The sequence below is a fragment of the Strix aluco genome, chromosome 18 (genome assembly GCF_031877795.1).
Source record: "Strix aluco isolate bStrAlu1 chromosome 18, bStrAlu1.hap1, whole genome shotgun sequence".
Lineage (NCBI taxonomy): Eukaryota > Metazoa > Chordata > Aves > Strigiformes > Strigidae > Strix > Strix aluco.
In genome coordinates, this window is record NC_133948.1 from 15,140,531 (window position 1) to 15,165,110 (window position 24,580).

The window sequence follows — 24,580 nt, forward strand, 5'->3', positions numbered from 1 at the left end:
TCTCTGATTATTCATGTGCCTGACTAATCGGATGCGAGAAGGCAGCTGCCTGAGCGGCCGGGCAGCCCCGGTTCCCGGTGCCGGAGGTCCCAGCGGCAGCTGCCGGAGGTGCCTTCGCTCCAGGGCCGGTGGAGGCAGAACAGCCTGAAGCTGCTGGCCCCTTCCCTTGCCCAAGCCACCGCCGAGCCCGTGCCAATAACCCAGCTCCTGCTAATGAGAAATGCTCCAACTGGGCCTGTATCCCACTCGTGTGATGCTTTTCTGACACCCTCCAGGTTACTGGGGAGAAAGACAGCCAGAGGCTCCTCTTTGGGGAGCCTAAAGGGGAAGAAATCCTCCTGCCCCGACACCAGCACTGCACAAGCCTCTTGGCTTTCTGAGAAACAGCCAGAGTGTAACGTGGGGGTGATGAGAGATGGGGGGTGCCTCAGCACGGCGGGAGCGAGGGGGACAGCGCGGGTGCCTGCTCTGTCACCACTGAAATCCCTGTGGTCTTTGCCTTTGAGATGACAAAATCTGGCCGCTGCTGAGTGCCACCGAGCCGCCGGGCATGGCCCTCTTGGGACATCAGTGCTCGCACCTCTCTGTGGGACCTCATCTCATCAAGGCCCGTCTTTGCTCCCACTCCCCATATGCCCGCAGCTGGGCTGCTCTTCCCGTGCCTCAGTTTCCCTGGATAGGTTACAAAAAGCAACAGTGAGCATCCTGGGGAGCTTTTGAAAGTCACGGATGAAAGCTGCTGGTTCAAGAGCTGGGCTGCATCTCTTCCTTCTCCCTGCGTCCGTGCCGGATGCCCTCGGAGCTCTGCCTCTGCGTGCTCCCCCGACGCTGCAGCAGCATTTGCTCGGGAAGGTGCAGCTTTGGGCACAGAGGCTGCTGCCCGAGCTGTGCTTTGAGGTACCCCAGGACTGTGAAAGCACGTGGGGGTTTAATGGAGAGCTGTGTGTAGCTAAAGGCAGAGAGCAGACTCCCAACAGACAAATCTCCCTACAACCATGGGGGAAACATCGTCCCTCTCCACCTCATCAGGGGTTGTAGCTGGCTCCTTTTCTCAGTCAGAGCACTGAGTTGGCTGGGGGGGACCTGGGGGGCATCTCGCCTTGCTGTGCTTTAATGGAGCGGCGCTGCCAGGGGCTGGGGAGGGGCTGGGGTGCTTTGATTCACCATCAGCCTGCAGAAGAGATGACTTCAGTGACAGGCTGTTAGGAAGTGGAAGGCTGGCACGTAAATGTTCCTCCTCAGGGGTGTTTGGCCTCTCGGAGCCTGAACAGGAAAGCAAAACTGCCCCATTTTGGGCTGTGGTGGGTGCAGGGGCCCTGGTGTGAGCCCTGGCACCCCAGCAGATGCGTGGGACCGCTCAGCCTCACCCACCCCTCTCCAGCCCCCTGACACCCCCTCGCCCCCCACCCTTCTCTGTCGGGGGCCGCAGTCAGGTCACTGCAGCGAGAGGCAGGGCCCTGCTCAAAGGGAAGGACTGTGCTGCACGCCGAGATGTCCACTCCGGTTTTAGATGCCAAATTCTCTGGCCTGTGACCCAGCCAGGTGTCTGCTTGGGATCACAGGCAGGATTTCTGCTGGAGGAGCCAAAATGAAGCCTACGCCAGGGCTATCAGTGGGGCTGGCAGCAGGCTGGGGCTGCCCGCGCTTTTTTTTTTTTGCCTCTCCAGCCTTGAAAGAGAGGCAAAGAGCGGCTCATAGCACACAAAGCCCCTGGCCCATCACATCCACCCTCCGTCCAGCTCTGGAGGGGCTGCTGGAGGAGCAGGGGGGTGCTAAGGAGGAGGAGAGCCAGCCCTGGCCCGGGAGATGCTGCCAGCAAAGGGTATTAAACTCCTGCAGAAATTTCCTCTGCAGTACAGATTTTTTCAGAATGGCATTACAGCTGTGAAGGAATTACTGAGGAAAGGCCGTGGGGGGAAGCAGGGAGGGGGAAGCGCTTGGCTTAACTCACTGTAACGTGATCCTAGGATTCCTGTTTCAGCAAAACCGGCGTCCCCGGCAGAAGGCACCGCTGCTTAACCCAGCTGAAACGAAGCCTTCGCAATTAGCCGGCTGGTTTGGCAAACTCTTGCGGTGTTTCAGCAGCTGGTTGGAAGGTGGCACTTCTCCCACCACGCTCCTTTGGGCCGTTATCTGTAAATACTGTGATTTTTTCCTCGGTGCTGAGGATGTTTCTTTCATCTCTTGTTTGGCTGGTTAGAAAATGGGCTCGCAGTCCTTCTGTGGGGTATTATTTTTCGGATAACCTCACTAGCACTGCAAAAAGCTTTTCTGGGCCGGGTTTCCAAGTCCTGCAGAGCCTTGGCTCCAAGGTTGCAGTCCCACAAGTGAGGGCTCTCCGGCTCCATCCTGCTGCGGGATGGAGCGAGCGGGTCTGGGGTGAGGTCCTGGGGCAGGGGGAGGCAGCAGCCCCACGCAGGTGCTGGGACGGTGGCAACGAGCTGCGTGGTGGCTGCTTGGACCACACCGGGCACGTGGGCTCGTCCCATCGAGGGTGGTGGGTTGGGGTTGGACATGAGCGTGGGACAGAGGACGGTCCCTAACTGGTGACATGTTGGTGGCACGGTTGACATGGCTGGCCCGGGGGCTTGGGGGAAGCTGTGGGTTTAGAGATGAGCGTGGTTCCCCCTCTGTCCTCAGCTGATGGAGGTTGTTTCTCCACCAGCTTTGCAAGAGCCCTGTGTGTTCCCCCTGGCAGGGCAAGGAGAGGAGGGAGCACGCTGGACACCAAGGGCACAGGACTGGCACCTTTGCTCCGGGGCCCTGTGTACCCCACAGCGGCCACACTGACGCTGCTGATCGAACCCCCAGCAGCCTCCGCTCGGGGGGAAGGTGGTGTGGGCAGCAGCGGGCCGCCGCTCCCCCCCGGCCCAGCCCGCCTCCCCTTGCCCCACGCTTTGCCTTCGGGCCGTGCTTCTTGCAGCTGGGGGCTCGGCTGCTGCAGGCCTGCTCGACATCCCCGCTTCTGGCCTCCCTGGGATTTTTGGAGGGGCAGGGGCTGGGCCAGGAGGGGGTAAAGGCAGGAGCTCCCTCCTGCTCAGCCCGATGCCCACCCAGGGGAGTGAAGCTGTGGTTTGGGTGCCTTGTGGGAAGGAGGGGGTCAGCCCCGTCCCCCTTCAGCCGCCCCCTCTGCTCTCTTGCAGCTCACCCTACAGAGCACCAAGTCCCGCGTGGCCTTCTTCGAGGAGCTCTAGGAAGCGACCAGCCGCTCCGCACCGCTGCTGCCTGCCGGCCGGCCCCCCCACCAGCCGGAGCCTCCCCCCAGGACCGGTGTGCCCCAACCAGGGTTGGGGAGCCGGGCATCACCCCCCGGCCCCCCCTGGCTGCTGCCAGCCCCTGCACACCGATGGACTCGGGGCCCGGCTGCCCACGGACTGTGTGATGTTCTCTAGCTTAGTGTCCATTCATCCTCCTCCCTGCCCCTCTTTTTGTTTTTTTCCAGCCTTTTTCTTATTTTTCTAGCGTAGTTTTTTGGCTCAGCCCTCCAGGCTTTCCCCCAGTGCCAGGGTCGGGGCTGCGGCCGTGCCCCCCAGCCTGGCCACCAGCGGAGGAGCATGCCAAAGGGTCTCCCCTGGCCGGGGTGCCGTCCCTGTCCTGCCGGGCGCTGAGCTGGGTGCCAGCAGTGCTGGCAGTGCCGGGAGCCCCATTAGGCACCCAGAGCATGTCCTAGTAGAGTGCTGTAAATCAGGGGCCGTCGCGCCGGCTCTCCCCGCGCCCGGCAGCGGTGGGAGGCAGGCGGGCAGGGAGCGGGATCGCAGCGGCTGCAGGGACCTCGGGCTGCGGGACCTCGGGCTGCTGCTTCTCTGGGGAGAGGAGGCAGGGGCAGGGCGTGGGGAGGAAGGTTTCATCCTCCTCCTCCTCTCTGGTAAGGAGCAGGAGAACAGCTAGTGCCAACCAAATGAAACCTTTTTTTTTTTTTCCTGCAAACTGTGACAAACCTGGGCAGCTTGAGGCCGGGGAGGGGGTCTCTGGGGGCTCAGGGCTGGGCTTTTGCTGCGTGCCCAGGTCCAGCACCCCTGAACACGATGTGGGGCCCCCCCAGCTCCTCCCTGGGCTCTGTGTCCTGGCAGGCGAGCGCTGGGGCTGCCTGCTCCTGCCTGTCCTTAACCAGGTGCCTTTGCTCACAGCTCCGACCCCCTGGCCACGGCCACGGGGGAACGGGGATGCCCTGACCTTTCCTTCGTGTCTCCGTCCCAAATCCTGCCCTCCGCTCGGGGGGAAACCTCCCTCCGAGCTGCGATTTACCCTTTAACAGAGCCGGTGCTGCCCTGGGCATCCCCAACATCCTCTCGGGACCCCCAATTCCTCCCTCCCACAACCTCAGCTGACCTACAGCCACACCAGAGTCGGTCGGAGGGTCAGCCCGGAGCTTGGTGTGTAGTAGATCATGTCCTGAACCCTTTTAATTTAAAACCGGCGCTGCCTCGGATCGACACCCCGCACATGGCTGCGATTCGCGTGGCTGTGGCCTGGCACAGCCGCTTTCCCGTTCCCCTGGACTGTTGTACTCAGAAGAAATAACGGTTTTCTCGTTTGTTTTAATAAAAATTCAAAGCACTAAGAGGGGGAGCTGGGACTTGTTTGGTCTTTTTTTTTGGGGGGGGGAAAAACCTCATGAAGCCTTTCACTGCTGCAGTTGATGCCGGGGGGAGGTTTTAATTGGAAGCACGGCTGCGGCCCTGGGATCCCTCCGGCAGCTCCCTGCGGGGCCAGGATGGGACCCCCCCTGCCCCCCATCACTCCGGGGGTCCCACTGTCCCCCGTCCCTCAGGGCTCCTCCATCCCCGCTTGCACCAGGGTGCCCTTTCCCCTCCTGGGGTTTGGGGTACCCAGGGGGGGTGTGAGCCCCGTGTTTGCCATCCCTGGGGCTCTGCCCGATGCTGCCTGATCTTGGCCTGCCTGGAATAAATAAATGATACGCTGCATTGACCTCAATTTTTTAATTAATTATGGATAAAACCCCTTTGGTGACGCAGGGACCCAGCTGAGCTGCCGGCCCCAAGATGGGGCGGCCAGTGGGGCTTCACCAAAACACCGTCTGTGCCGAACGCCCCAGGGCTGGGCAACACCCGACCCTGGGGGGCTGCTCCTGGCCCCCCCGGGACTTGATGCACTCAGTGATGGATGCGCTTGTTTATCTGTTCACCGGCAGCAAAACCCCAGGAGATGAAGCAGAGCTCCTGGTGAGGGCTCATCCTCGGGCGCCGGCGGGTGGGCTGGGGGGGATTTGGGTGGGTTTTCCTCTTTTTTGTTGTTTTAAGCAGGGCTGATGGAAGTGGGATGGTTTTTTTTTTTGGCAAAGGGATGCCGATGGGGGAATGGGGGAGATTTTGGGGCTGCTGGGAGGCAGCAGGCGAGGGAAGCGGAGGGTGACCTGATTTCCCACGCGTGGGGCGGGAGCGCTGCCCGCAGCCACCGGTGTCAATAATGCAGCTGGTGCGCTGCCTGCGCTGCCTGCGCTGCCTGTGGGGCACAGGCAGAGCCTCCAGCCGGGGGATTCGGCCCTAAAGCGAAGTCGAAAGGACTTTTCCCAGCCCAGGCCGTGATGCCGGGGCAGCAGCGCAGGGGGGATGCGCTGGGTGCAGCCAGTGCCGGGTCCAGCGCGGGGGGTGTCCTTGTCCCCTCCAAGGTGGGGGGTCCCGCAGGGGCCGTGCACACCCGCAGCCTCCCGCGCTCCCAGCTTTGCGTGCTCAGGGCCTCACACGCTCACAGCCTCACACTTGCAGCCTCACACACCGGCAGCCTCGCAGACGCGCAGCCCCGGCCCTGCAGCGGGCAGCCCGGTGTTGGCTCCCTGCCTGCCCTCCTGCCCTGCAGGCTGGGCCATTTCTCTGCTTTCAAAGGAAACTTCATTCCGATTTTTTCCTTTTTAGCAAAATTAAATTCATCAGAGCCGAGGTGGTGGCGGAGCGGGTGTGGGTTGGCTTGGGATGACTTTGCCCAAGGGAAAAAAACTCATCAAACACCATTTCCCAAGTACCTCTCCCAACGCCTTCCTCCTCCATGGATTCCTTGGGAAGGAAATTGGGGGGATTTTGCTGACCCAAGGCAGCAACTGAGCATTTTGGCAGCAGTTCTCCACGCACTTGAACGCTGGAGGTGGCTTTGAGACTGTCTTGGGGACAGGCTGGTACCCAGTGCCCGGGTAAAGGCGATTTGTTGCTCACATGAGTGTCCCTGTCCCCAAATCCTCCTCAAATCACATTATTTCACTTTCAAACCATTAAATATTCTCAAAAAAAAAAAAAAAAAAGAAACACCAAGAAGCTGGGACTGTGAGCAGGACAGCACCTGTGGACATAGGGGTCACCGCTGCCACGGGGTGGAGGGGACACAGGGTGGCCAGTGGGTGTCTAGGCCAGGGCCAGGAGCCCTGGGGGGGTGTCAGGGTGCTGGTTCAGTGCCCATCCAAAATGTGCATGGTGTTGGCTGGCAAAACCTGCCAAGAAAAGGCCTTTGGGGGGGGTCAGTGGGGATGGAGGGGGAAACTGAGGCAGGGATGGTGCTGGCGTGACCATCCGGCTCTGGGGGCCGCTGATCAGTTGCTGCCAGCCTTGTCTCACCGTGCCAGAGGCCAGGCAACACCCGAGGCCTCCCCCTCTGTACCTCATGGGCTGCCACCCCGGCGGCTGCTCCGCACCCCCAGCTGCCCCCCTGCACCCCGGGGTGCTGTCCTGGTGCTGGGTGCCTCGGAGGGCCGAGGGGAGGAGTGGGGAGCAGGGATCAGCGGGGGTGAGGGGGCCACTGGCACATCCCTGGGCAGGGCTGGGAACGGCTGCGGGGGCCTGGGGTGCTCCTGCACGTGTGGGCTCGTATGGGGAGCGTGTTTGCACGAGGGAAGGGCCTTTGCACGTAGGACGTGCGCTTGCACAAGGGATTTGCATTTGCACAAGGGGTGTTTTTGCATTAAGGGGGTGTGGATGCACGAGTGAAGGGCATCTGCAGGCGGGTGTGTGTGCCCAGGGATGTGTATTTGCACAGGGGGGTGAAGCAGGGAGGTGCGCTCGTGCACCCCAGTGATGTCAGGGTGCAGCGGGTGCCCCAACACGCAGGATGGGTGCTAGGAGTTGGCACACGGGTGTTAGCACTGACCCGGCTCTGGCTCACCACTTAATGGACACAGACTGGTGGGAATGAGGGGAGCAGCCCATGGGACACCCCATCCCTGCTCTCGGGCACCCCGGGGAGCTCAGAGCACCCGTGGGTGCTCAGCTCCCACGTGGTTTGGGTCCAGGTTGCAGGATGCCCACATGAAACGCTGGTCCCTGGGGTCAAAGCCAGCTGGGGTCCTGCTCTCTGGGGACAATGTCTTGGGGACGTGGGGGCCTTATTCCTTCCTTGGCCAGTGGTTGCCAGCCCTGCGCCATCCCCACTGGCCACATCCATCCTCATCCGTCACCTCTGGCATGAGCTGATGGCTGGCACAGCCATCCGTGTCCCTCCACCTTTCCCTCTTCCTGGCCCTTTGTCTTCTGGGGAGAAAAAGGGGGAAGAAAATGAAATTAAGAGGGAGAAGGAAGGGGAGAGGCAGCCCTGCTGGGGTGGGTGGCACCCAGGGCTGCCCTGGTCCCAGTAGAGACCTGACGAGCTCAGTGCTTCTCCCCCTGCCCTGACACCTCCCCTGGAGCAGCCAGCAAAGCTGTAATTAAAAGCCTGATGTGTGACTTGTCGGCTTAACTAGGGGCTTAACGGGCCAAGAGGGAGGATTGCCAGCGGGGAGGGCGCAGCTCCGGAGCGAAACCTCTGCCTGGTACCAGTGGTGCCCACTCAGCCACCGAGGACAAGCACCAGGAAGGGGATAATATATGGATGCTATAAAATAAAAAGCAGGTTGAGCTTCTCCAGCCACCGTGGTTTCCCTGTGAGAGGAGGATGAATCGCTGGAGGCTGCTCGGGCCGAGCAGGGGGATGTTGGGTGATGGGGTGCGGGACCCTGCGGTGGGGTGTGGGACCAGCTGGTGGGATGCAGGACCGTGAGGTGGGGTGCAGGACTGTGTGATGGGGTGCGGGATTGCACAGTAGGGTACCAGACCATGTGATGGGGTGTGGGATCGTGTGATGGGTTGTAAGAGCACATGGTGGGGCACAGGACCACGTGGTGGGGCACAGGATCATGCAGTGGGGTGCCTGACCTTGTGGTGGGGTGCAGGACCCCAGGGGGGATGCAGGGTGCTGTGGTTTGGGGCAGGACCATGCAGCAGGGTGTAGGGCCATACGGTGGGGCACGGGACCATGCGATGGGGTGCAGGACAGGGTGGTGGGCTGCATGAATGTATGATGGGACTCGGAACAGCACAGCGGCTGCAGGATGACGTAGTCTGGTGCAGGATGGTGCCGCAGGCTGCAGCACCACATGGTTTGGTGAAGGACCACGCTGTGGGGAGTGGGACCTCGCAGTCTGCTGCAGGACCATGCGGCAGGACGTGGGACGCAGGGCCAAGTGGTTTGGTGTAGGACCATGCAACACACCCTCAGGACCAGCCATTGTCCAGGAGAGCTCAGGAGCTGCTGCCCCAAGAGCTCAAGGGCCGATATCTCTCCGGGCATGGAGGAGAGTGAGCTGGCACTGCTGATGAGCACACGGGTGGCCCTGAGGGGGACATGGCCCCGGGAAGGAGACGTGGCCTCAGCCAGGATCCCACCAGCCAGGATCCCACCCTTTCACCCTCGCCATTAATTTTCACTCCCCTATTAATCACCTCAGGCAGCATCATCCCTCCCGGCCTCCCCCTGGCATCCGCTGCTGCTGCTGCTGCTTGGGGAGCACAGGCTGGATCTGGAACGGGAACGCTGGAGTCCTGCTCCCACCCAGACCCTGTATCACCTGCTGCGGGGACAGTGGGCATGTCACAGCCCTGTGGGGATGCTGCCTACTGCCAGCCTGGGTACCGCCAGCTCCTGGCATTGTGGCACCAGGTACCACTGGGTCCTGGTATCATCCTGCCAGGCTTCCCAGCGCAGCAGCTCCCAGCACCCTGGAGAGGTGGAGCCCATGTCATAACCTGAGGTTACTGTGCTGATGTGGCACGGCTGGTTGCTGGTGGCTCCTGGTGAGCATCGCCTGCGTGCCGACAGTGGGATGGGAGCAGAGCCTGGCCCCGGACAGCCGTGTCCTGAAGGCAAAGCTCGTTGCAAGGAGGGTTGCTGGGGTGGTGCGTACAGAGAGGAAAAAGCCATATGGATGCTGCGAGGGAGACGTGGAAGCCGTTTCTAAACAGTCTTACTGCTCAGCCAAGGGTTTTGTTTTGGAGTCTGACTTCAGCATTGGCTGTAGTGAAGAAAAGCCCCTCAGAGACCAGCCTGGTACCAGCGCCCACCTGTGTCACAGATGCACAGGTGCTGTAATGAGGATTTTGTTGCATTTATTCCCCTTGCTGCCGCTATCACTGAGGATTTGAGCTGAAGGTCAGCCAGGTGAGGTCAGGGATGGCTTCACCCTCGCACGGTGCCTCTGGGGCCGAGCTCTGCCTTTGCTCCCCTCTTGTGTGCCCCTTTCAAAAAGCTGGATCCCACCCTGTGCTACTGCACTCCTTCCTGGGCAGGCTTCCCTTCTCATGGATCCTTTTTTATGCTGTTAATGAGTTTAAGAAGGTCCTTGACTGAGGTCTCTGGGAGTTGTCTACCTGCTCAGTCTTTTGGCAGGAGCAAGTGGAGTCACCACTGCCCTCAGCATCCCGGGCTGCATCCGCTTGGAGGGATAAGAACAGGCTCATTTCAGTTTTTCACAGTTTTCATAAAGAAAAATTAAGTTGAAGCAGAAGTCTTGCCTCATCCCACAGAGGGGCTATTTCCCCACTTTCCCCAAATTAAATGGGGGTCTCAAAGCCTTTCCCGTCCTCCTTTCCCTCCTCACCTGCACCAGCTGCCTGGAGCTTTGCCCAGTGTTTCCCCCATCACGGGTGTGATTTACTCTGAAATACATCCCCACGACGGAACGGTCACCGGGTAGCAGGTCCCAAACCTCCCCGGTGGGTTATTGCAGTCACCCCCCACCAGGTGCTGGAAGCTGGCAGCCGGCGTGGCAGCAGGGACAACCTTGCAGCTCAGTACGTTGCAGCCATCCCTCTTCTTCCATCAAGCATTCATTTAAGAAACATTTCACTAAATACCCAGCTGACAGCACCGGCCCTGGGAGATTGATGCCTCTGGCGCCTCCGAGGGCTCAGTGCCAGCGGGTGACTTTAAAATGACACAGTGGCCACCCTGGACCACTCATGTCCCCTCCCTGTGCTCAGCGTGAGTGATGTTACATCCCAAAGGACACTGTGGTGTCACAGCCCCCCAGCATTTTCACACTGCCCAGGGGTGAGTTACCTGTGGGGTTGTCCTGGGAGATTTGAGGGCACCCAGCCCAGGTTTGCACCATCCCATTCCTGCCAGGTTTCCTCATCCCTGTGAACTTTCCTATCCTCATCCCCATCCCTGTGAGTGATCCTCAACCCTATCCTCATCCCCATCCTCATCCTCATCCCCATTCCCATCCTCATCCCCATCCCTGTGAGGGATCTCCATCCCCATCCCCATCCTTATCCCCATCCCTATCCCTGTGAGTGATCCTCAAGCCTATTCTCATCCCCATCCCCATCTCTAAGGGATCCCTATCCCATTCCATCCCCACTCCTGTGAGGGGTCCCCATCCCATGCCCATCCCCATTCCATCCCTTCCAGTTCCCTCTCTCCTCCACAAGGACAATGGGAATTTCAACTGGGGGACGTGGCAGAGACTGAACTTGCAAACACCTGGATAAACGGAGCTGGAAGGATCCGCTCAGCACGGGGAGAGGATCCAGCGCAGGAGCTGGGCAGGGGGACGGCAGGGAGGGAGAAGGGCAGCTCAGCCCTGCCAGGGGAGGCTGAGAAAGCAGGCGCAGTAATAAATGAGGAGGAGAAGATTAAATTAAAGATAAATCAGCACCATCTCTGTGCCAGCAAGGCTTTATTCCTTTTAATTTCCCCCCCCCAATCTTCCTGGGTGAAATAAAGACGATGATGTTGGGATGCAAACCCCGGAGCAAGCGCTCTTGAGAGCAAGAGCCTCACAAAGCTACAAATAAGATGCAAAACACCAGGCCTGGATCGTGCTTCTCCCACCTCATTAGTGGCATCAGCTAATTAGGGTACCACTCGAGAGTGTCAGGAAGGTGCTGCCGTCACAGGAGGGATGAAGGGATGGGGAGGAGAGGTGACACTGACCTGCTGGCAAGGCTGGCCTGAGCCCCTAATAAAATAAAGGGAGAATTGTGAAGAGAAACTGCTAATAATGGAGGAATTATGAAGAGGAACATTTGCAGTGTCCCAACAGTATGGGAAACGTGTAAATCACCTGGCTGTGGCTGGAATTTTAAGCTGAAATCCCTGGGGTTTGGGGATGCCGCTGCCTCCACTCTATCATCTCAGGATTGAGGTCTGAGGAAACCAATTCAGAGCTTCTCACCCCAAAATAAGTGAGGAAATTGAAGCAGAGGGGCTGCGGGGCAGAGCAGTGGGCGATGGCGCAGACGGTACCGGGGGAAGGTCCCAGCCTTCATCCCACGAGGAAGAGAGGGAGGGGTGCAGCCCTGCAGGAGAGGGGTCTCCAGCTGAGCTCAGGGAAAACACTGAGCGCGCTCCGCCGGTGATCCCTAATGAAGAAAAAACCAAGCTCAACTTCAGATGCAATTAAGCTGTTGTTTAATTCTCAGTTTTCCCCCGTGCCGCCTCGTGCTCACGCCCTCCATCCCCAGGGATGAAGCAGCAGGCGCTGGGCTGGACCGGCTGCCTCCCCCATCCACGGGGAAGGATGCTCCGACAGGTCCCTGTTGCTGCTGAGCGCAGAGATCTCCTGCGGGGATTTGTGGGGAAAAGCCCAGAAATTTGCGGTGTTATTCCCGCTGGGGTTTGGGTGGTGGGAAATTAATGAGTTTCCACCCCAGGGCCTCCGGTGGGCAAACAGAGAATTAATTGGGAGGGCAACTTTGTTAACATTAAGGAGCATATTGATCCACTAAGAGAAAAGGAGATTTTCAATTAGGCTTCTGTGCCTTTTTGGGCTTTTTTTATCCCCAAAAGTACCTTATATTATCAGCATCGTCTCCCTCAGGGCTGTGCTGTGAGCTCAACCGCAGTATTAGACACTGGAGACTCCCCATGGGGCGCAGGTCCGTGTGCCCCAGCACCATCCCGAGCCCCAGTGAAGGATGAAGTTTTATCAGAGCTGGAAAAAGCCACCCCTGAGCCGTGACCATCCCGGGAGGAAGGATCCTGCCCTGGGAGCCGGCACCCCGCAGCAGCGGGGATTTGATCATCCCTGAAATTCCCCAGCTCGGGAACGCGGCCGTGGTGCTTTTCTGCTGCCGGAGAAAGAAATTTTTCCCAGCTAAAAAATAGCTTAAAGGGGACCCCAGCTGGCTAAAATCAACCGGCGGCTGCTCAGGCAGCGAGGCCGGGAGGCGGCTGGGGAAGGGCGATGGGTTTTGGGGAGCCCGGTGTGGGGTCCCGGCCGAGGCTCCCACCGGAGTGGGGGGTTTTAGTGCAGGGACAGGTTGGAGCTGTCACCTGCCCCCAAATCCCTGGTGGCGTTGGACCGAATGAGGCAACGGTCGAGCCTGAGCACGTGGCCGGGGCAGCTGCGGGGTCCCAGGGGGGATTTTTGATGAAGGGGTTGGAGCGGCAGGAACCCGATGCTGATATTTTGGGGGTTCTCGTGACAGTCCCAACATGAGAAGCACATCTCGAGCCTGTCCAGCTGTGCCTCAGTTTCCCCATCTCTCTCGAGCAACCTGGGGGTTCAGGTGAACACCTGAGAGGTGCCAGCCGTCCCCCTTCCTCTCTCCCACCCCGTTATGGCTCTGGGGACATTTTTCCCCTTGTCCCCAACCCCTTCCCTCCCACCACAGCACCTCCAAAGGCAGCCCCCAGCAGGGAGCCGGGGCTTTGGCAGCCTCCCCACACCACCATGCCCGGCCAGAGAGGTGCCACCCAGGCACGGGGGACACCGTGACCCCAATCTCCCAACGGGCTGGGGTCTGCCGGGGCCACCCCCACTCAGGGAGACACTCCAGGCGAGGCTGATGGTGGCACTTGAGAGGAGAGGGGTCCCAGATCCTGGGCAGCATCCCTGCCCGGGTACCGGGGCGCAGACGGGTGCCACGGATTATGCAGGGACGTGGCACAGCGGGGACCCACCCCGGCGTGTGAGCCCGACTGTGACAAAGTGAGAAATAAGGTCAAAAATGTGATCAGGGCTCAGGGGGAAGCCGGGGGCGACTGGACGCAGGGACGGAGGCTCTCGGCCCTGCTTCGCTCTTCTTCCAAGGCTCATTTTTGCCTCAGTGCGGGAGCAGGAGGTCTGGCCGTGGTGGCCCTGCCACCCCGCAGCCCCCTGGGGACCTGCGGGTGACACCCACCCTGGCCCAGGGTGCTGTGTGCAGGGACCTGGGGGTGCTGGTGGCTTGGGGTGCCAAGCACGGGGACCTCGGGGTGACAAGTGCCCGGGCATGGGTGCCACGCGTGGGGACCTTGCGGTGACGGCTGCGCTGGCGCAGGGTGCTGTGTGCAGGGGCTTGGGGGGGGGTGGTGGCCTGGGGTGCTGTCTGTGAGGACCTCGGGGTGACGACGGCCCGGGCAGGGGGTGCTACAGGGACCCACCATCTCTGGCGCTGGCACCGGGGCTGCCGTTCTCCACCAACCGGCACCCCCCGAGCACCCACCCCGGCCGGGTGCTCCGCTCCTCCGCCAGCCCCCCCCCGGGGCAGGATCGGGCCCGGGACGCTCACGGGTGGCTGTGACACCCTCTTTGCCGCAACTCCCCCCCTCCCCCTTACCCCCCCCTCCAACCCGGGGGGGAGGCACCACCCCCCCGCCCCCCCCCCGCCCCCAGCCCCATTTGCCAGGCGGGACCGTTCAAAACCCGCCCGGCCCCGCCGCTTCTCCCCGGATTCCGCCGCCGCTTCCCCGGGGCCGCGGCCGAGGATGCTCCGTCTGCCGGCGGCGGCGGGGGGGGAGCGTGTGCGCGGCGCCGGGGGCTGAGCCAGCGGCGGGGAGCCGAGCCCCGGCCCTGCCCGGGACACTTAGCGGGGGAGGAAGAAGAGGAGGAGGAGGAGGGAGGAGGAGGAAGAAGAGGCCGCCCTCGGCCTCGGCCCCGCTATGCCGGGCCCCGCCGGGGAGCGTGGCCCGGCGGCAGCGGCCCCCCGGGGGCTGTGAGCGGCCCGGGGCTGGCGGAGGGGGGGCCCCGGAGCGGCATGGCCAGCCCCGTCCCCCCCGCCGCCGCCGCCGCCGCCGGGATTTAGCCGGTGCCTGGATGCTCTCGCCTCCCGTTTCCACTTCGGGCGGGCATGTGCGCGGGGGAACCGGGCCGCCCCCAGCCTCCTCCGGCGCGGACCCCCCCGGCGCCCTGACTCCCCGGTGAGGGGCTCCGCCGCCAGCCCCGTCCCGCCGCCGGCCCCGGAGGACGGGGAGCGCCCGCCCGCCCTGGCCCCCTCTAGCCGGTGGGTGCCGGGCGGGGGGCGGCGGGCACCGGCAACTTGTTCTTAGCGTACCCCGGTACCGGCTGGGGAACCCCCCCTTTCCCCCGAGGAGATTTGGGTTTAAACTTTGGCTTTTGGGAAGCCCCGAAGATGCCTTTCCACCCGGTGACGGCGGCTTTGATGTACCGGGGGATCTACACCATCCCCAACATCCTCGCCGAGCAGCACCCCGTGGAGATCCCCGAGGACGAGCTGGAGGGTGAGCGGGCCGGGGGGCGGGGGGGGCTGGGGGGGGGGGTGTCATCCCATGTGGGGTGCGGGGGGGTTGGGGTGCGCGGCCCCCCCGCCCCGGCGCCGTGGGGATGTTGAAGGCGAGCGGGATGCGGATGGATGGATGGATGGATGGGGAGGAGGAGGAGGAGGGGAGGAAGGAAAGCGTGGGAGAGAGCCGGCCAGCGGGGGGGGGGGAGTGTTGCGGGGCGGGGGGGGGTCCCGGCCCCGGTGTCGCCGTTGTGACAATATGACACAGCAGGGACCGGCGGTGGCGGCGCGGGGCCGGACCCCCCCGGCGTGGCGGGGCCACCCTCCCCGCTGTCATAATATGACAGTGGCTGGCGGCGCGGGGGGCCCTGGGGGCGGCTGTCACCCGGGTCACCCCACCCAGGTCACGGCGGCCCCACGCAGCCCCGATGCCACCGGGCTCTGGTCGGGAGGAGCGGCCGCCGGGGCGGGGGGGGGGGTGTCTGCCCACCCGTGCGATGAGCGGCACCGGTCTCAGCTCGCTAGCGCCAGAATGGCTTTTTCCACCCCAAAAGTTTGCCGGGGCGGCGGGACGGACGCTACCGGTACCCCCCGGCTCGGGGTGTCCCCGGGGAGCCCCGCTCTGCTGGGGAAAGCAGCACCCATGGCCCCCAGCCCCCCCCCCCCCCGAGCCGGCACTGGCACTGCAAGGGAAACTGAGGCACGGCCCGGGAGAGGGTGTGGGGGGGTCGGCATCGGGCCTGGGGACTCCCCGTGGGGAAACTGAGGCACGGAGCCCCGAGGCTTGAGGCAGGGGGTGAGGGGCTCCTGCTCCAAAGCCTGGCCAGGAGCCCCAGGTGGGGGGGGTGACAGGCTCACAGCGGGTGTGCAAGAGTGTGAGTGTGCGTGTGTGCGTGTGTGCGCACAGCCCTGCAGGCTGTGTGTGCTGATGTGCCCGTTTACAGCCTCACTGCAGGGTTGTGCGTGTGTGCACGCGTGTGTCCACGTACAGCCCCGCTGCATGCGTGTGCTCGCACGGCTTCATGCACACGCGCTGCAGGGTGTGTGTGTGTGTGTGTGTACACACACCACTGCAGCGCGCGTGTGCACATGTACAGCCCCACTGCAGGGTGTGTGCGCACACACGGACAGCGCCAGAGCCGGATGGGTTCATACGCACAGCCCTGCTGCAGAGCGTGTGTGTGTGTGTGTGTGTGTGTGTGTGTGCACAAGTACAGCATCGCTGCAAGGCGGGGTGTGCATGCACAAGCACCTCGCTGCGCTCTGGCTGTGTGTGTGCCCGCGCGGGCGCACGCACGAGTCCGGCATCTGTGCAAGGGGCGCGTGCGCACGCACAAGTACAGCGGCACGGCACGGGGGTGTGTGTGTGTGTGTGTGAGGTGGTTGTGTGCGTTTAGGGGGACGTCTGTGACACCCAGCCGCCCTCCCGGCCCCGCAGCAGCCCCTCGGGGCTCCGCACTTGGGCTCAGAAGGTGCAGGGGTGCAAACCAGGGCAGGGTGCCACTGGCTCGGCTGGGGAGGATCGGGGTGCCCCACATGGGGGGGGACACTTGCTGGGACCCCAGTTTGGCCAGTGTTGAGACATGGCCTTGTCGTCCCCCCAACACCCTGAGCTGGGCGATGGGGAACCACCTTTGTGTGGTCGGGGATGAGCATCTGTAAAGGATGAATTTTGGGGGTGTCTGGACCAGAGCGGGGCTCCCCGGGAGCGCAGAGGGAACCAGGAGCATCCCCCTGCCCAGACAGGGATGCTGGTCATGGAGAAGCTTCACCCATCAGCCTGGTAGGCCAAAACCCCCCGAAACTCCCCCAAAACACCTCAGAAGATGTCACCGATGGGCCATCATCCAGGCAGGGATGTCCCCAAGCACTGGGGATCACTAGCACAACCCTATGTGGGTTTTAACCCCCAAACCCAAAGTTCTGAGCCCCAGTTTCTCCCGGTCGGCTGCTCCAACACGAAGCCCTCCGGCTGCTGGCCGACCCGCGCGGTTCTGCCGCCCGGCACTGGCAGCTTTGCCGCCTGCAGAAGAAAAGGCACCGACACCCCGGCCCGGCTTCCCGGTGCTCCCGGTACCAACTCGCCCGGTCCCTTCTTTCCCATCAGCCTGGTTCCAGCTCCACGTGTTGAGGGGCATCAAAAAGGCAGAAATTCCCCCCAAAAGGAGCAAAGTCCCAAGCGTGGCGGGAGGCGGGATGGAGCCGATGGGCACCGCGAGGCTTTTGGGTGGGCGATAGCCACGCGGCGTGGCAAGTGCCGTGCCTCAGTTTCCCCACTGTCACCCCGCAGGGATCTTCCCCCACATCTCAGGGGCTCATTTTGACCCAGAAACCCCAAATCCTCCCATTTTCTCCCCGCTCCATCCCATCTTCCTCTGCAGGGGCGAGGGCTGAACCCCAAGGCGACCCCGGCAAGAGTTGGTAATTTTTTGGCTGAAGCGTGGCAGAGCTCCAGCACCCACCCTGCAACCCCGGGCTGGGCGCAGAGTCCCCAGGGACAGACGTGGGTGCTGGCACAGCCGGCACCCAGCACCCTGCCCGTGCCAGCACCCAGGGCGCAGGGATGCTCCCAGCTGGGTGCTGCAGCAGTGGGGGGAGGTGTCTCCCTACCCACAACCCCCACCCTGGCGGGGACCCCAAGCTCAGGCATGGCGAAGGAAGGTGGTTTTGGGGCAGGAATCCGGGTTTTTAGCTGCGGAGGGCCGGGCAGTGGCAAGGGCAGGGTGGGTGCTGCGAGCAGGTGGCCGGAGTTGGAGCAAAGACCTTGGGGTCCGTTGGTGTCCCCCGGAGAGGTCGGACTCTTCTCGGGGAGGTTGTGGGGTGCACACTGCTGGAGTCACTGTGCGTGTGTGTGCACAGACACCTGCGCTGCCTTGCACACCCCTCCCGGTACCTCCACCTGCACAACTACCCCCACCCGCCAACACCCAGACCCCAGCACACCCCAGTGCACACCCATCACCCACCCCTCACCACACCCCAGCCCATAACACTCCCCACCAGGACACAGAGTGTTGCTTGCGGGGGCTCTGGTCCCCACGGGGGGGGCAGCCCCTCCTGCCGTGTCTCAGTTTCCCCTCTGTAAGGGGGACCCTGCTATGGCTGGAGGGATGGGTGGTTCATTTGGGACCACCAGCGCTGCCCATGGGGGATCTGTGGGGACGGGGGCTGGGGGGCGGCCGGACTCACCCCCGCTCCCCCCGCAGAGATCCGCGAAGCCTTCAAGGTGTTCGACCGGGATGGCAACGGCTTCATCTCCAAGCAGGAGCTGGGCACGGCCATGCGCTCCCTGGGCTACATGCCCAACGAGGTGGAGCTGGAAGTCATCATCCAGCGCCTCGACATGGACGGTAGGACCCCGGCGCCCCGGGACGGGGACCCCCTGCCCCCCGCTTTGCTGAAACACCCAATTTGCCCCATTTCTACCCCACTGGCTGATGGCTGCTGGACCCGACATGGGATGGGGGATGCAGGAGGGCCTGATCCAGGCTTTGCCTCATGCCCAGAGTCTCCTGCTCATCATCATCATCATCATCGCCACTGCAGCTTTGTTTAGGAGGATTTAACAATCCTGGAGTGCTTGTGGGCACCTCTCCTGGCCCTGCAAACCTGCTGGGACCTGGCTGCCGGGGCCAGATCCTGCACCCTGGGGTGGATCCAGCACCCTGGGCCATGCCCTCAGCACCCAACAGGGCAGGCTGGCCATGCATCTCCAGCACTCGCTGCCACCATCGGCCTGTCCCTGTCGCTCCCGCACTCACCCGGACCTTAAAGAGCTTGTTAATTTATTGGTTTCCTTTTTTTCACCCATTTAAAAGCCTTTCCGGCAGCACTGCCAAGCTGCTGCTCCCTTCATTACTCATCGTTAGTGCTGACCTGACAGCCCCGCCACCAGCGTCCGCAGCCGCAGGATAGGGCCAGCCCGTGGCACCCTGCCCCCGCCCCTTCCCAGCCCCCCCAGGGTCACAGCCACCATGGGGGTCCCCAACAGGCATTGGGGTCCCAGCTGGAATTGGGGTTCCAAATGGTGTTTGGGGTCCTGGATGGTGTTGGGGGTCACCAGATGGCACTGAGGGTCCCAGCTGGCACTGGGGACCCCAACCAGTGTTGGGCATCCCAGCTGGTGTTGGGGAACCCAAACTTGGTTGGAGGTCCCCACCAAGTGTGGGGGCCCTGGTTGGTTTTGAGGGTTCTGAGCCAGCATTTGGGGGTCTCCAGATAGTACTGGGGGTTCTCCAGATGGCATTGGGGTCCTGGCTGGCACTGGGGACCCCAGTCAGTGTTGGGCATCTTGGCCAATGTGGGGGGACCCCTAACTTTGCTGAAGGTCCCCAGCTGGTGTTGGGGTCCCCAACTGGTTTTGGGGGTCCCTGACCAGCCATAAGGTCCTGGTTGGTATTGGGGGTTCCCAGCCACTTTGGGGGTCCCTGGCTGGTGAAGTCCAAGAGTCCAAGGTCCCGTAATACCGGCTGCTGCCCTGGGCCATCGCGGGTGGATGTTAATGACTCCTGGGTGGGATAGGGGGACTCTGGGCACTGCCTGAGCCCCCCAAGTGCTGTGCCCAGGAGCAGGGTCCCCCCCAGGCTATCCCAGAGCAGGGTGTCCCCAGGCAGTGCCAAACCCAGGAGGAGGGTCCCCCAAAAAAATGCTGAGGCTTGGAGCAGGACCCCCTCAGGCTGCGCAGGAGTTGGGGTACATCTGAACATCATCAACTCCAGGCAGGGTGTCCCCTCAAGCAGCCCCATGGGGACCCTCCTGGGGGGGGTGTGTGTCACATGTGCCCCCATGCCCGGGCAGGGGGTGACGGCCACCTCTGTGTCCTGCAGGCGACGGGCAGGTGGACTTTGAGGAGTTTGTGACGTTACTGGGGCCCAAGCTGTCCACCTCGGGCATCCCGGAGAAGTTCCACGGCACAGACTTCGACACTGTCTTCTGGAAGGTAGGGACCCCCCCAACCTCCCCCCAGGGGGGCAGCACCCCCGGACCCACACCAAGAGCACCGGGGGACGGCTTGGGGTCAGGGTCAGGGTCAAGGTTGGGGTTAGGGTTGGGGTTATGGTCAGGGTCAGGGTTGGTATAAGGGTTAGGATTAGAGTTGGAGTCAGGGTTAGGTTTAGGATGAGGGTTAGGATCAGGTTTAGGGTCAGGGTCAGGGTTGGGGTTAGGGTGAGGGTCAAGCTCAGGCTCAGGCTCCAGGTTAGGGTTAGTGTAAGCATTAGGGTCAGGGTCAGGGTCAGGTACACTGGCCTGAAGCTTTTCTGTCCCTCCACGGCACGGGGTGGTGGATGGTGCGAGCACCCACCGGGTGCCCCTCGCAGGCGCAGCCAGCCCCACTCTGCTGGGGGGGTTGGCAGGACACCAGACCCTTCCCTGCCAAGAATGGGGAAAAACACAGCACCCAAGGGTGCCTGGGGACCCCACATCATCACCGTGCCCCCCTGCCTGTGGGGTCAGCCCCTGCCTGAGCCCCCCTGCCCGCTCCCCGCAGTGCGACATGCAGAAGCTGACGGTGGACGAGCTGAAGCGGCTGCTGTACGACACCTTCTGCGAGCACCTCTCCATGAAGGACATCGAGAACATCATCATGACGGAGGAGGAGAGCCACATGGGCACGGCCGAGGAGTGCCCCGTCGACGTGGAGAGTGAGTGCCAGGCGCCTGGGGATGCCAAACACCCCCCCCTCACAGCCCCAACGCCACGGGGATGGCACCCGGGGTACAGGGCGGGGTGGGGGGGCGTTGGGGTAACCCCCCGGCTCTCCCCCCAGCCTGCTCCAGCCAGCAGATCCGGCAGACCTGTGTGCGGAAGAGCCTCATCTGCGCCTTCGCCATCGCCTTCATCATCAGCGTGATGCTCATCGCCGCCAACCAGGTGCTGCGCAGCGGCATGAAGTAGCGGGGCCGCCCCGAGCGCCTGCCTCCGGCCACCGACGGGGAGCCACACCTGTAGCGAGGAGTATAGAGAGATATATATATCCATATTCAAATCAGACACGCAGAAATCCCCCCCCGGGAGGGGGGCAAACCTGAGGGGGGAAGACCCGTGCCGGGTCCCCGCTGTCTGGGACGATGCGATCGCATGGCTGTTTGCAGAACATGGGAACTTTGATAAAGACACACAAACACACACAGAAAAGACCCTCGCCAGAAAAAAAACCCAAACCGTAAGTGCATGTAACGTGCATGGAGCCCCGTGTGCTGCCCCCTCCCTGCGCCGGGGGGCAGATTGCCCCCGCGGGCATAGGATCCCGTCGGATACACCGATACTAGCGTCTATAGCTCTATATTTATGATAAAAACCAAATCATCCCCTAAGCAATACACGCGCCTGAGATGGTTTCTAGAGATGGGAGCGTTTGCATGGACTTGCCTGCCAAGGGCTGGATTTCACACACACACACACACACACACACACACACAACCCCCCCTGCCCCCCCGCCCCGGCCCCGTGCCGTGCCTCGGTTTCCCCACCTGCCAGATGGGGGGACGTCGCTGACCTCCCGCTTGATGCATCTTGAACCGATCTTCCTGGGAAGAGCCGGAGTGACCCCGAGGCTGGGGACCCCGCTCCGGCCGGGGCCACCTGCCCTGCACACCCCCAAGCCCCCCCCGGCCTGTATGTAGCACCCACCTGGGCACTGGACTGGGATTTGGGGCCGTTTCTCATTCTTTGGGAGTTGTTTTTGGTTTGGTTGTTTTTTGTTTTTTTTTTCTTCCTGGTTGGTTGTTTCCGATCTGAAATAAAACTGGGATTTCTGAAGTGCTCTGGGCTGCTGGGGCTCCTGGCGATGTGGGGGGCACACGGGGGGATGTGATGGGGCAGGGTGATGGGTGCCAAGGGGGTGTAGGGCCATGGGAGCACCCGTGGGTGCTGCTGAGCTGCTGACAGTGTGTGGATGAGTCCTCCTGGCAACAGAGGTGGGCAGTGGCCGGGGGTCCATGGCCCCTCAACATAGACCTGGGGCTGGAGGGGACCCAGCTCATTCCCAGCAGCTCCTGCCAGTGCCAGGGCGGGGGGTTACACTCCTGTGTACCCTACCCCAGTCTGGCCGTGGATCTTGCCATGGACCCTCTCCTGCCCTTTCCCAGGGGTCGCTGCAAACACAGAGCAGTTTTATTCCCCCCTCCTCATCTCTGTGCCCTGGTATTTTATGTTGGCAGCTGATGACTGTTTTGAGGCCATTTGCCTTACGAAGTGCCTCAACGGGGAGAACACGTGGTGTAAGCCCCTTCCCAAAAGCACTTTCACCTGGATTAATGGCAAATCTGGGGGGAGCCAGGATCTGGCCCATGACAGAGAGGGGCACGGGGGGGGGGCTCAGAGAGGCTCCAGGGGGGTCACGTCCCTGGGCCAGGCTGGGGATCCTGCCTCAATGCTGTCAGGAAGGGGAGCATGCCTGTTACTCCTGATTTACACCACGGTGGGGTCTGGCCCAGGTGTAACCCCCCGGTGCTGATGAAAACACAGCCATGCTCATGCAAACCGCCGTGGCAATCACCTCTGCGTGTGCTCGGGGGGGCCCACGCCTGCCTAATGGATCGTCCTCCCCAAGCCCCCAAGTGATGCATTTTTAATGGCAAATAGATTAAAATAATAAATAAAAACAGGGGAAGCTCTCGGTGCTGTGAGTGTATCAGGCAGGGCTGTGGCACTCTACCGTGGGTGGTGCTGGGGGGGTCCCCCCTGTGGGGAACGGGGCTGGAGGGGACCATCCCCGGGACGTCAGGGCTGGGGCAACCCCAGCCTTCAGCTCCCCAGAGCCCTGTTTGACCCCCACAGGGGGAAAACACGTTTCCTTGCGCCTGCTCGAGGTTTCCCACCCTCCAGACGGGCCTCCCCAGCCCTGAGCGGGGGGACACCCCGGTTTTGGGATGCCAGGAGGAATCGGCTGCGTTTTTATTGATTTGGGGTTTGGGTGTGGGGTGGTTTGTTTTTTTTTTTTTTTGATCTTGTATAATTTATCAAACAAATTGAACTGAACGTCCAAATGAGAAATGAAAATGGGAAGTGCTGCACGGCAATGAAATCATTTCGGCTGCCTTGCAAATTGGGGGAAGCTCCGCACCCGTAATGAAATTTCATCCATCTCCCCACAGAAAGTTTTGATTTTTTATAAACTGGCATTTCCAAAGGAAGACACGTGGCCTCGGAGATGTGTATATATGTATATTTTTAACCAGGTCTATTATAGACGCTGTGAATAAACATAAGGGGGCCTAAAAGAAAAAGAGGACAATTTAATTTGCTAGAAAATACAATAACATAAAAGAAAAATTAGATAAAAGGAATAATGTGATTCCCCCAAGCTCAGCTTTTCAAAGCTGCTCAGTTAATTTTAACGGGAATTGGGGGGACGGATTTCTTCAGGCAGGTTTGGGGACGGCAGGTCCCGAGTCAGGAGCAGTGGGCTGCAGGTGGGCAGCACGGGGTCCCGGCCGTGTCCCCCATGCGCCGGCCTCGCGCCGCTCTGCCGCAGCCGGGGACGGCTCGTTGCGGCTGCTGCGAGACAGCGATGCTCCTCGCTAATTTAATTAAATGCTCGCTAGGAAGGGAAAAAAAAAAATCTTAGTAGGCGAGCGCTGCGGCGGGACGAGGGAAGGTGCTGGGGAGGTGCGGGGCTGCCGTGGGTGAGGGGAGGTGGGAGGGAGAAGGACCCTGGGTGGGCGCTGCTGTCGGTCCCCGCCGGACAGAGCAAAACCGCGGAGGTTTGCAGGGCTGAGCTTGCTGCAGCACTGAGAAGTGTTTTGGGATAGGAAGGGAAGAAGTTGGTGGAGGTTATTTCCCCCTCTGGTGCTGTAAGCAGTGTGGGATGGTCTCAGCCTCATCCCTGCCCCTGTTCCCTCTCCCCATCCTCATCCCTGTCCCATCTCCATCCTCTCCATCCCCATTCCCATCCTTATTTCCATCCCTGTCCCTGCCCTGTCCTCATCCCTGTTCCCATCTCCATCCCCATCCCCCTTCCCATCCTGTCCCCGGTCCCATTCCTACGCCCATCCCCATCCCCGTCCCCCCCCTCTCCCAGCAAGAGCTGCCAGAGGACACTGGGCAGAGCCCAGCAGGGCTACGCCTTGGCAGGGGCCCAGGAGCTGCTCATTTCCCTAAAAGCTTCCCGATAAATTACTCCTCCTCTTGCTCTATAAAAGGCACTTTGGCTCGTGCCCTCGCTAACGGGCCGCAGCTCCTCACCACCCACCCTGGGACGCCGGGGACCTGCCGAGGACGCTGAGCCCCGCGGGGCCGTGCACATCCCCGGCGCATCCTTTGGGAGCCGGGTACCAGCCACCTGTCCCCGGGGGCTGCGTGGGAGCCAGGGAGGGAGCCGAGAGCCCTGTCCTGCTTCGGCATTTTCCTCCCCACCGCGCAGCTCTCTGCAAACGGCCTTTCTTCCCCAGGTTAGCCCACACCGGCTGTGTCCCGTCCCTGGCAGTGATACATGCCATCATTACATCTCCTGACACCACGCTGTAAAATACACCCCCATAAAAGCCCGTAATTTACAGGCTCCTACAAGTACCTGGGAGTTACACAGCTCCATGAATACACAACACCCTGCGAGCGATGCGATGCTCGGCCTCAATAGCCAGAGATCACGCAAGCTTGTGCAGGAAAACCCGGTTTTAATTAAACCCCCTCGCCAGCCCCTCTCAGCCTCTCCCGGCCAGGCTGGTGCTTGGCAGGGAACGCTCCCGTTCTCGGCTTTCAGGCTTTATCGGGAGTTTCTGCGTCACGAGCAGCTCATCTCTTCGGGGGCGAGGAAGAGCGCGGAGGGGCTGTGGCTGTGTTTGTGTTTTACACTGTAATTTTCATTTACAGTTCAGTTTTGCAGCTCGCCCAGGGAGCTGCCTGGTGCTCCAGCCTGCTTGGCCAGAGATGTG

The 24,580-nt window shown here is 61.8% G+C and overlaps 2 protein-coding genes across 9 annotated transcripts in view; both read left to right on the forward strand.

The window, feature by feature from the left end:
- The window catches only part of NF2 (NF2, moesin-ezrin-radixin like (MERLIN) tumor suppressor), a 49,062-nt gene extending 44,493 nt beyond the window's left edge, over nt 1–4,569 (forward strand). For all 8 annotated transcript variants that reach the window (XR_012625689.1, XM_074844677.1, XM_074844676.1 and 5 more), the window contains one exon: nt 3,144–4,569. Coding sequence is in view for 4 of the 8 variants with exons in the window: in XM_074844674.1 (XP_074700775.1) it covers nt 3,144–3,194 (51 nt within the window). In the remaining 4 variants the exon portion in view is untranslated. The remainder of the gene's footprint in view (nt 1–3,143) is intronic.
- Nucleotides 4,570–14,187: 9,618 nt separating this feature from the next.
- CABP7 (calcium binding protein 7) lies at nt 14,188–21,653 on the forward strand. The gene is made up of 5 exons (XM_074843997.1): nt 14,188–14,703; nt 17,912–18,055; nt 19,532–19,644; nt 20,194–20,347; nt 20,473–21,653. Exons 1-5 carry the CDS (start codon nt 14,595–14,597, stop codon nt 20,598–20,600), a joined length of 648 nt encoding a protein of 215 aa, XP_074700098.1. The 5' UTR covers nt 14,188–14,594; the 3' UTR covers nt 20,601–21,653.
- Nucleotides 21,654–24,580: the final 2,927 nt, after the last annotated feature.

What these genes read in the sequence shown, in the direction of transcription:
- CABP7 (XM_074843997.1), top strand. Translation starts at nt 14,595, where the DNA reads ATGCCTTTCCACCCGGTGACGGCGGCTTTGATGTACCGGGGGATCTAC. An exon ending in CCCCGAGGACGAGCTGGAGG is followed by an intron (nt 14,704 to 17,911) that starts GTGAGCGGGCCG and finishes CTCCCCCCGCAG; the next exon opens with AGATCCGCGAAGCCTTCAAG. An exon ending in GTGCCCCGTCGACGTGGAGA is followed by an intron (nt 20,348 to 20,472) that starts GTGAGTGCCAGG and finishes CTCTCCCCCCAG; the next exon opens with CCTGCTCCAGCCAGCAGATC.